This window comes from Myripristis murdjan, chromosome 3, assembly GCF_902150065.1.
Source record: "Myripristis murdjan chromosome 3, fMyrMur1.1, whole genome shotgun sequence".
Taxonomy (NCBI): Eukaryota; Metazoa; Chordata; class Actinopteri; order Holocentriformes; family Holocentridae; genus Myripristis; species Myripristis murdjan.
In genome coordinates this window covers 20,228,657-20,237,829 of record NC_043982.1, presented here as the reverse complement: position 1 = coordinate 20,237,829, position 9,173 = coordinate 20,228,657, and the positions used below count along the sequence as shown (strand labels likewise).

General features: G+C 42.3%; 1 protein-coding gene across 5 annotated transcripts; it reads right to left on the bottom strand.

Annotated features, from left to right (window-relative positions):
• Nucleotides 1–260: 260 nt before the first annotated feature.
• Nucleotides 261–7,917, bottom strand: nod2 (nucleotide-binding oligomerization domain containing 2). Of its 5 annotated transcripts, none has more exons than XM_030048579.1 (11): nt 7,063–7,917; nt 6,383–6,966; nt 4,620–4,746; nt 2,260–4,036; nt 2,059–2,142; nt 1,885–1,968; nt 1,680–1,763; nt 1,502–1,585; nt 1,159–1,242; nt 933–1,016; nt 261–608 (listed from the first exon to the last, which is right to left on the bottom strand). In XM_030048579.1, the coding sequence occupies exons 2-11, from the start codon at nt 6,911–6,913 to the stop codon at nt 536–538; spliced, it is 3,012 nt and encodes a 1,003-aa protein (XP_029904439.1). In that variant the 5' UTR covers nt 6,914–6,966; nt 7,063–7,917; the 3' UTR covers nt 261–535. The 5 variants fall into 5 exon arrangements, with proteins under 5 accessions (XP_029904439.1, XP_029904440.1, XP_029904442.1 ...); XM_030048580.1 differs by having other exon boundaries at nt 7,145–7,917; XM_030048582.1 differs by having other exon boundaries at nt 7,365–7,917.
• Between the last annotated feature and the right edge of the window lie 1,256 nt (nt 7,918–9,173).

Below are 9,173 nucleotides of genomic sequence, written 5' to 3'. Positions count from 1 at the left end.
TTAATTAAGAGAAAAAATAACAGTAACTATCGTTATTAGTATTAGTAGTAGTAGTAGTAGTAGTAGTAGTAGTGGTAGTAGTAGTGTAGTTTTGTTGTTGTTGTTGTTATTATGTGGTGATGAGATGGCTATTCTGTGACCCCACCCCGTCCAAATCCCTTTTATATATTAAGCTGTTTCAGGCACAGCCCAGAAGACCCCCACCACCCTGTAAGTGACAGTTTCATCTCATGAGCAGCAAATTGAAATACACCTTTGTATATGCACCCTTTTCAAGTTACTTTATTGTCTCCTTGTCTTCTTGTTTTTAATAAAAGGAAATTACTTTATAAAGACAGACATAAAACAAAACACACAACAATGTCCGTAATTCAAAATATTAAATAAAAAATAGAATGAAAAGTAAAATACAATACAATACAATAAAATGTTAATAAAAAATAAAAATGTTGAGTCCCCACTTTCATACGGCATTTCTAATAAATTACATCTAAACAAAAGCATCAAAATCTTTCGTCCTCCACTTTGGCCAGGCTTAGAAGATCAGTCGAGATTCACGTTGTGTCATCTCTTCTACCTCCTCCACACTGAGCTCATTACTTTTCAACCTGTAAGAGTAAAATACCGAATCAACGGAAACACAGAGCTGCATGTCTTAAGAAGCAGTGCACCACAATAGGAAGATCAATAACTGCCACCATTGTTAGAGACAATCTAAAATGAGCCAGTTTGTGGCATACAGAGGGGAATTTCCCGGCACTAATATCAGCGGCAGAATTATAAACTGCTCAACTCAAGGACGGGTGTGGTTCCAAAGCTGAGACATCTCCCAGAGACAAAGTCTACATAAAATTACAGAGGGAACAGTGGAAATTATTGCATTTGCAAGGCTAAAATGTGTTACATTTAGTGGCTAATCATACCATACTTACCATACTGACTTCACATGAGTGTTGTGTTTCAAGGCCTGAATCAGACACTCCACACCTGTTCTGGTTATGTAGTTCTTTGTTAAGCTTGAACAGGAAATAAGAGGCTTGAGAGAGGATGTGGTAATAATACTCTCTGCAGCAAACCATCAATTGTCATATCAACCACTCAAATAAAAATTCCACCATAAGACTGTAAGTTATTGTGAATATCTTCTCCACCACTTACCAAAGCTCCTCCAGTGTGGTACTGTTCTTGACAATGTCAGCAAGGGCACAAGCTCCTGCATTCCCAACACCATTCTCTACCAGGCTGCAATTGGTTTACATAATAGTATCAGATTGGCTTAAATTGTCATTGCAGGAATCTGTATTACTTACAATGGTGCAGAGATACCAGTTTGACAAGTTAAAGAAATATGCAACTACGGCATAACCCGCAGAGATATCAGTACATACTTTATCACTTTATTATCACTTAATATATTCGGTGTTTTAATGCATTCACCATAACTTTCATGCCCCAAATCTGCCTTACAGATACATGCACCACATTTTAAAATAAATATTACCTAAGCCACAACAGACTTTTGTTACCCATTAGGGCACGGGCAAGGGCCTCTGCACCTGTATCACCTATCTTGTTCCCCCAAAGCCTGACAAAAAAAGAGAGTTTACAATGGGGAAATGCAGAATCATGCAGAATCAGTAGGATGAATACGATTTCAACAGCAGACAAAGTTACTTTACCCTAAGTACTGCAGTGACTGGTTGCATTGCAGCCCCTCTGCCAGTTGCTTTGCCCCCTCTGCTGTTATATTATTGTTGCCTAGCCTGAAACAACATATTGGAGGGTTTCATTTGCTATCCCTTTTACAGTACATATAAGTAATGCTTAATTATTGTACCTTTATATTAGCGCTACATCTAACGAGTGCTGAAAACATTTGCTGACCTCAGCGCAAGGAAATTCTGCTTGGTTTTCAAAAGACGAGAAAAGTGCTGCGTGCAAGCATCGGTCAGCTTGTTGTTGAAGAGCCTGCAGAGAAATAATATGATTATGTAAAGAAATTCATCAAATGTCATCTGTAACGTCCTGATGATATTGACTCATTGTGACTGTACTCACGCAATCTTCTGGAAGTTGTCACAGTGGATCACCTTAGCAATTAGTTTGCAGATTCCTTCATCTGATATGTTATTATTTCTGAGGCTGATAGAGAGAAAATTTAAAAGTGCCTTACTGTGAAGATTATTGTGGACAATTTGTTCCCAAGATATGAATAAATAGGTGATTTAATGAAGGAACAGCAAATCTTTTCATACTCACTACAAGGAATTACAAACATGCATGCAGGGAAGAAGCTGCTCCACCCCAACATCACCTACAGAATTGTAATCCAGCTGGAGACCTACGGGGCTCTTTAGATGCTGGAGCACATAGGCCAGTGCAGTGCACTCCACAGGGCCAATGTTGCAGTAGGTCAGTTTCAAGTGCTGTACATCTAGCTTACTCATTATGTCTTGAGCAAGCCTGCTCTCCTGCATCTCATAGATGCATTTGATAAGCCAGACAAAGGCTGGCATAGCATGCATGCTCTTCTTCTCCCCTTCCACAGGCTGAGAAATAGACTTGAAGTGCTTCTGCATTCGTTTGGACAGGCACCTCGCCACCTGTCTGATCTTCCTGTCTATGGTGGAACTGGAGCAGCAGTGGAGCAGAAGGCCTCGATAACGCTGGGACAGGAGTCCAGACACAAACGTGGCTGTGATTTGTAGATTGGCTGTTTCCACTGCTATTGCTTCACCCTCTAGAGCCAGCTCTGGTTGGACAGTGGAGGGTAAGCAGGCCATAAAACATGTACTGCTCATGCCCGTCTGGCTCATTCCCTGCAGCCCAAAGAGCTTAGCGATGGCTGAACGGTCCATGGCACTGTTCAAAACAATGTACAAAGCTGCAAAGAAGCACTGCATGGTCACATGTAGGAATTCAAGACGTTTACATGAGTTGGAAGAGATATCTTTGCTGTGTATGAGAAAGCCCATGCAGATATCCTCTTCAGTGACACCACATGTCTGCAGGTCTGTATCTGAGAAGATGTAACAGGAGTTTCCTATCCCTTTGAAGGCAAGCAGTCCCAGATGCAAGGCTGTGTTAAGGTGCTCCTGCATCCAACCTATCCTCAGCGTCTTCTGAGGGTTTTGGTGCTGGAAAAAGTGCTGTAAGATCATTAAGTAAACATCTGTTATGGTTTGTGGGCTTCCTTCTCCACAGCCAAGAAGCTCCTTATGGCACTGTGAGACAATCCAACAGAGGACTGGAGTATGGCATAATCCCAGTAAAGCTGTATTGGTCTGTAAGGACTCTAAAACCCTAGCAGCCACAGCAGGGTCACTGTGATGCTTCCTTACAAAACAATCAATCCCACTTGGGGAAAATCCTTTTAGGTGGACCTCTTTGCGAAGGTATTTCTTCAATGCTGGGCCCACCGCTTCTGGACGACTAGTTACCACTTTCCGCACCCCTTTCATTAAGGAACCCTGAAGTAAGTTGAACAGTAGTATGGGAACAGGTGCACGTTGGGTGGGGCAGCAGTGTCTGTGTTCATCTGAGAAGTTCTGCTTGAGTTCATCCAGGCCATCAAAAGTAAATAGGATGAGATGTGGGTGGTCCAAGATGAACTGGAAAATCTGGTCCTGCTCTCTGTCTGGCCAGCAGCAGTGATGAAACAGCAACTCTTGGACTGACAGCTCTCTGTGCTCAGAGTTCAACCTGCGACAACTGAATGGAAAAAGAAGGAAGAAGTCTTGGAGAGCTGCTCCCTGAGCCCAAAGCAGGTGCAGCCTCTGGAGTAGGGTGCTCTTCCCACAACCTGCCTCCCCAGACACCAGCACTGTGTCAGCGTCCTCGTTCAGTGTGCCCACAATACCAACTAAGTCCTCCAGACTCAAAGATCCAAGGACATCAGCGCAGTCATGAGCTAGTTCCAGCTGGCTCTCAGTGTAGATGTCATCCAGAGTCATGTTGCTAGTCCCACCGTACGTACTGAGAAAACACGACTGGACAGCCACAGAACTGCTGAGCTTCTTTTTATATTTAAAGCAGTCTAGGACAGAGAGCACACAAATCAGATAAACTATAATGAATGATAGATATGTCAGCATTACAAAATGATAGCATAGTATATAAGTCCTATCATGTTCTGTTGTTCTTCATGAAGGTAATGTGAGCGGAGTGTTTCATTGTAAAAAAAAAAAAAAAAAAAAAAAAAATCAATTTCTGCTTATTTTTACCTTTTTTCTTCTAACCTCTTTGATGTCCATTGTACATCATAATTAACTATGTGACCTCAACAACTTCCCCATTCAAGTTGTGGATATCCAATATATGCTGCAAATGACTGAAATGATTTCATCAAAACCATATTGCCTCATCATATTGCCTCATGCTGGCCATTGCACACTGGATAGAGCTATTTGAACTATTCTTGTCTTCCTTTTTGTCATGGTGTTTCTGTCATGTTTTGTAATATATAAAAAAATACAAAACTGTAAATAGCAATGACAAAAAAAGAATTATCTGCTTGTTTCTATTAGTCATACCATTATGGAAGACCTGGAGGTAGAAATTCAACAGCACAATACTGATATACAGCATTAGCTTTTAGCATGATTATGATAATGAAATACCTTCAGTTGGAGTCCATGTCTCTTGGTTTAGATGGGATGCATGCTCCTGATTTTGCAGAATATATTGCAGCAGGACCCTTGCAGCAGCCTCCCCTTTTGATCTGACATGGTCAAGCAAATGCCTTGCCTGATTGACATAGACTGATATCAGATATTTCTTCAAAATATTATGTGCCCCTACTTAAAATTTATAAAATGAAAAATGCATTTCATAAAATCATAAAAGTAGCTTTACATTTTATACTTTTAGTAACCACTTATCAAGAATGACCAGCATGACACTGCAAGCACTCAGTAATCAGGAGTGCAACAAAAAAAGACACATCAAGACAACAGAGTAAGAAAAAATGATATGATATTCAGGCATTATACAAAGCATGAAGCTGAAAGTGGTTGTTCAGATTCTTACCCATATAGTGGCATTCGCTGGTCCATGTGAGTGTACATACATTGGTCAAGTTGTTTCATTAAATCCTTCCCACGAGCACCACGATTTTCAGTGGCAACACAAAGCTGATTTTTTTCCAAGTATACAAAACAACACACATTTGATTAAGTTTCACTCTGAGCGCTCTATTCAGCCAGTTGGCTTCTAACATGTCAGAGCTATTTTGAGTCATAGCGCTATCACTGTATGACCACTTGGTGGCGCTCCTCTCCCATATTCAACCTAAAGGGTGGCACAGTGGCAGTGCTACAGCTGAAAACCGTTTCGGAAGCCAGCCGGCTGATAAGCGCATTGAGTTCAGGAACCTTTACAGGGGCTAAAAACGGCCCTGCCTCGGGGTAGGGACTCTGAGCGGCCCCGAAAAAACTCCTGGGTTTACTCACGGCGCGATGTGATGTCAACAGAAAGCAGGCGTCCCTAGCAACACGGCTAACACTACACCAAAACAAACGTGCGTTGTTGTGCATCCTTCAAGACAATTTTTCAGCTTTGTGTCGCCACTAAAAATCATGCTGTTTTCTGGTCTATATCTACTTCATTCAGCAAACTCCCAGTGAAGCTCCCGTTCTTGTGACAGAAGTTAATGGATCAAACTTGGTGGCTGTATTACACTTGCATGGACCTGCAAATATCACTATCATTCAAAACGAATTCTTTAATTCTTAAAAAGGCCCAGGCATGAAAAATAAATGTTAAGAAAATTCTTATTAAAGATTTAAGTATTTAATATCAGTTATTTAATGGCAGAATAAGTAGACTTTCCCATAAAAATAAAACAATGTATACATTCATATAAAAATAATCCCTCTCAATCATCATTTATGACCCAACGGAAGTGTGTGTTGGAGTGTGTATCTGCAGAGATGCTGCCCTCTGCCTCTATTTTCTTGTTTTGCTGAGCTCTGGACTCTTCTGGGCATCAGCCTTTGGGCAGCAGGTGTGTAACTCCAGGCCAATAACAGTGTGCAGGGCCAGATCAATAGCACAACATCCAATAGGAAGTTACAAAAATGCAGCTGTGCATTACAAAAGAAAAGAAATATAGTGAGGCGAAACACTTCACTATGAGGATGAGGATGAAGAGTGATGTGGTGTTGGCCTGTTTGCTGTTGGACAAATAGGTGCCTGCAGGCCAATTTTTTCCCCTAGAATGGCGACATTACATTTTGGGTGGTCATTTCATTCTGTTGCCATCCTGAGAAGCCAAAACTCCCTGCCGCCAGTTAGTTTAGCCAGGGCAGGGAGGAGGGGCCAACTTTGTGTTGTGTTCGCAAGCTGCAATCTATAAAACCTACTCATTGTTGGTGCTATTTACCTGCTGAGATGGTGTGAATATAGGTAGCTGCACTTCATCACAATCCGTTGAGGTGAAACTTCCTGATTCAACCAGCACATGTAGAGCACCATCAATGCAGCCCCGCAGTTTGCTGACCAGACCTGGTCTTTCAGTCAGGAGGGTCTGGGTTGCTGATGCGCCACAAGGCGCCTCAGTTAACTCCGGATCTGAAGAATACGCTCCAAAGGAGAGGCCAGCTTTCTGTGCCTCTGATAGGACATGGTTAAGGACAGCTAGGAGGAACCCACAGGCTTCCACACCTTTAGTGTACACCAGGTCGAGCAGCTGGCGGGCACTGGTACCCAGAGCCGTACCTGATATCTGTATGTTCTGGTAGTCCTCCCAGACAAGAGTCCCACGTGCCAGCAACATGTCCAGCACCCTCTCCAAAATTTCAGATGACCTACTGCTGCACAGGGCATGTAGTATCTCCGTTCGCTGTCTCAACACCAGCTCCTGGGCTGACATGCTTCCTGACTGCCAGCTTCCATCCTCAGGGTTGTCCAACATGTACTTCTGCTGCTGCCACCATCACTGCTCCCTCTTCTTGATCTTGTCATATGCTGCTTGGGCAAAAATGTCAGAGTTTAGTGCGTCTCCTCCTCTTGTCACCATGTTTTGCAACTGAAAGTGAAACAGGTTCTGCAAACAAGTCCCACCTAGAAATGACAGCCAGCCACAGGAATGTCAGCTATGCCACAAAACGACCTGCTCCTAAGAGGCTACTCAGGGCCTACTCACATTAGGGCCAGTTGCCAGTAGTGCAGTGTGAGCTACCACAATAAACAGCCGCCAGTAGTTCAGCCATGCGGTGAGCGACCGCAGCAGAGACGGCTGTGGAGGGGCAGGTCTTGTCCGCCTCTCTTTGATATATAAATCACAAGTTACAATGATCTGAATAAAACAGAGGCGTGGGTGGAAACCGCAAAGATTTTAAATTCGAGTAGCTCAAATGACTCACCATAGATAGGTGCCCCGTCGTTTTTTCTCATGTCAAGTGTGAACAATAAATTAACTCCCACTGTGCAACATGTGTGGTTCCCGTTTTTGCGACTGTGACGCGGTAAGACCCTATCAGGACACGTTTCGAGGCGATATCGGCGGGTTATCACTCGCATTGGAGCTCTAATTTCCGAGTTTGATGCAGTTCAGTTCATGTTTTCCGAGTGACGAGCCGCATTGAACGCCACAACTCAGTGTCACTCAGGAAGAAACTCTTCATTTCCCTGTCAGACCCCAGTTTCGACATAGGACAAGAGCAATGCTTCACTGGGTGGTTCATAGTTAGAAACATGCGGCTCTTTACCTACTACTTGCATATTGTTCTCCATCGTCTCATTACATTTCCTCATCCTCCTGCCAAAGGGTTTGTGAGTGACTGCGCACTGCATTCAAATTTGCAATAAAGAGGAATTACACTTTTTTGAAAGGAGACCAGTCATCAGAATTGCTTGAGTTAATCCATGTAAGCACACTAAACTCCAGTGGAAACTCCGGAAAAGGAAAACAAGGCTATTGCACATGCCGAAACAGACGATGGGACTTTGTTGGTTGCAGTGTTGTCCTGCAGCCACTTGATGGAACTATTGCATAAAACAACAAAACAAGCTGACGTCTTTGTTGACTCGTCCGAGACCCGCTTTCCAGCTACTATCCATTTGACACACTTCTTAATTCCTCTGAGATTAGGCTCTCGTTTATTGCTTTGCCTCCCGTCCTCCCTCTCCCTCTCTCTATTAAAACAGAATTTATTCATCTGAGTGAGATCTCAGCAGGGTGCGTGGCGATCATTTACCAAGATTATTTAGCCAGCTAATTGTCACTGTGCTATCTGGAAATTATGCGATGACTGATAATGATTAAAATGTAAGCTGCTCTCCAGCGTAATGAGTAGGCTTTAACGGGTTTGTTGGAAATAATAACCCTGTTTTCACAATTAGTACAGCGCTAATAGTTGAGGAATAACAGCATGGTATGATGTTAACTGAGTACGACCAGCAAGTGCAGCCACCCGGGGCCTGCAGCCATGCCAGTATGTTGTGTTTCTGATTTAATCTTAAGAGTTTATTTAAGAAAAAAAAAAAAGTCTTTTTGATTGCATTCCACCCGTCTTTCATTCTTAAAATAATAGTGAAAATATTTTCTATTATCATTATTATTATTGTTGTTGTTGTTATTGTTGTCATCATCATTAATATCATTATTATTGTTGTTATTCTTTTCCCGCAAACCATTATTAGTCAGTCAGTTTTTTCATTGTGCTCTGTGGGGAAAAAAAAGGGAAAAAAAATCTTCAAACAGATGAAGGAGAGAACAATCAAAGACAGACTGGAATATAACTTTCTAAAGTGAGTTTCTTTTTGTCTGAGAAGGAGGCAACTCTACCAAGGGGAATGTAATACAGAGTACTGCTTCTCTGTCAGGCACCCAACATGAATCTCTAACGTGAAGTTCTGTCACCCGAATCACAGTAGGGGGTCCAGACAAGTTTGCATGGATGAGAGAGAAGGCAAGAAATAGGGAAAAATAGCAAAACAAAACAAAAAAAAAAACTCTGTTATAATCCCAAAAGACATTCACTGAGTCTTCTTGTCCTCTCCTGCAACAGAAATCTTAACACCTTGTGTCGGAGCATGGAAAATGTTTGGCTCTGACTTCATCCATTTGTACTAACCTCCTCCATTATTGATGATGTGATAGTTGGACCTGTTAAATCTCCCACCACTGTGAGAATATTTCTTGAAGCTAGCCAAGAAACCTAAAGCTATTT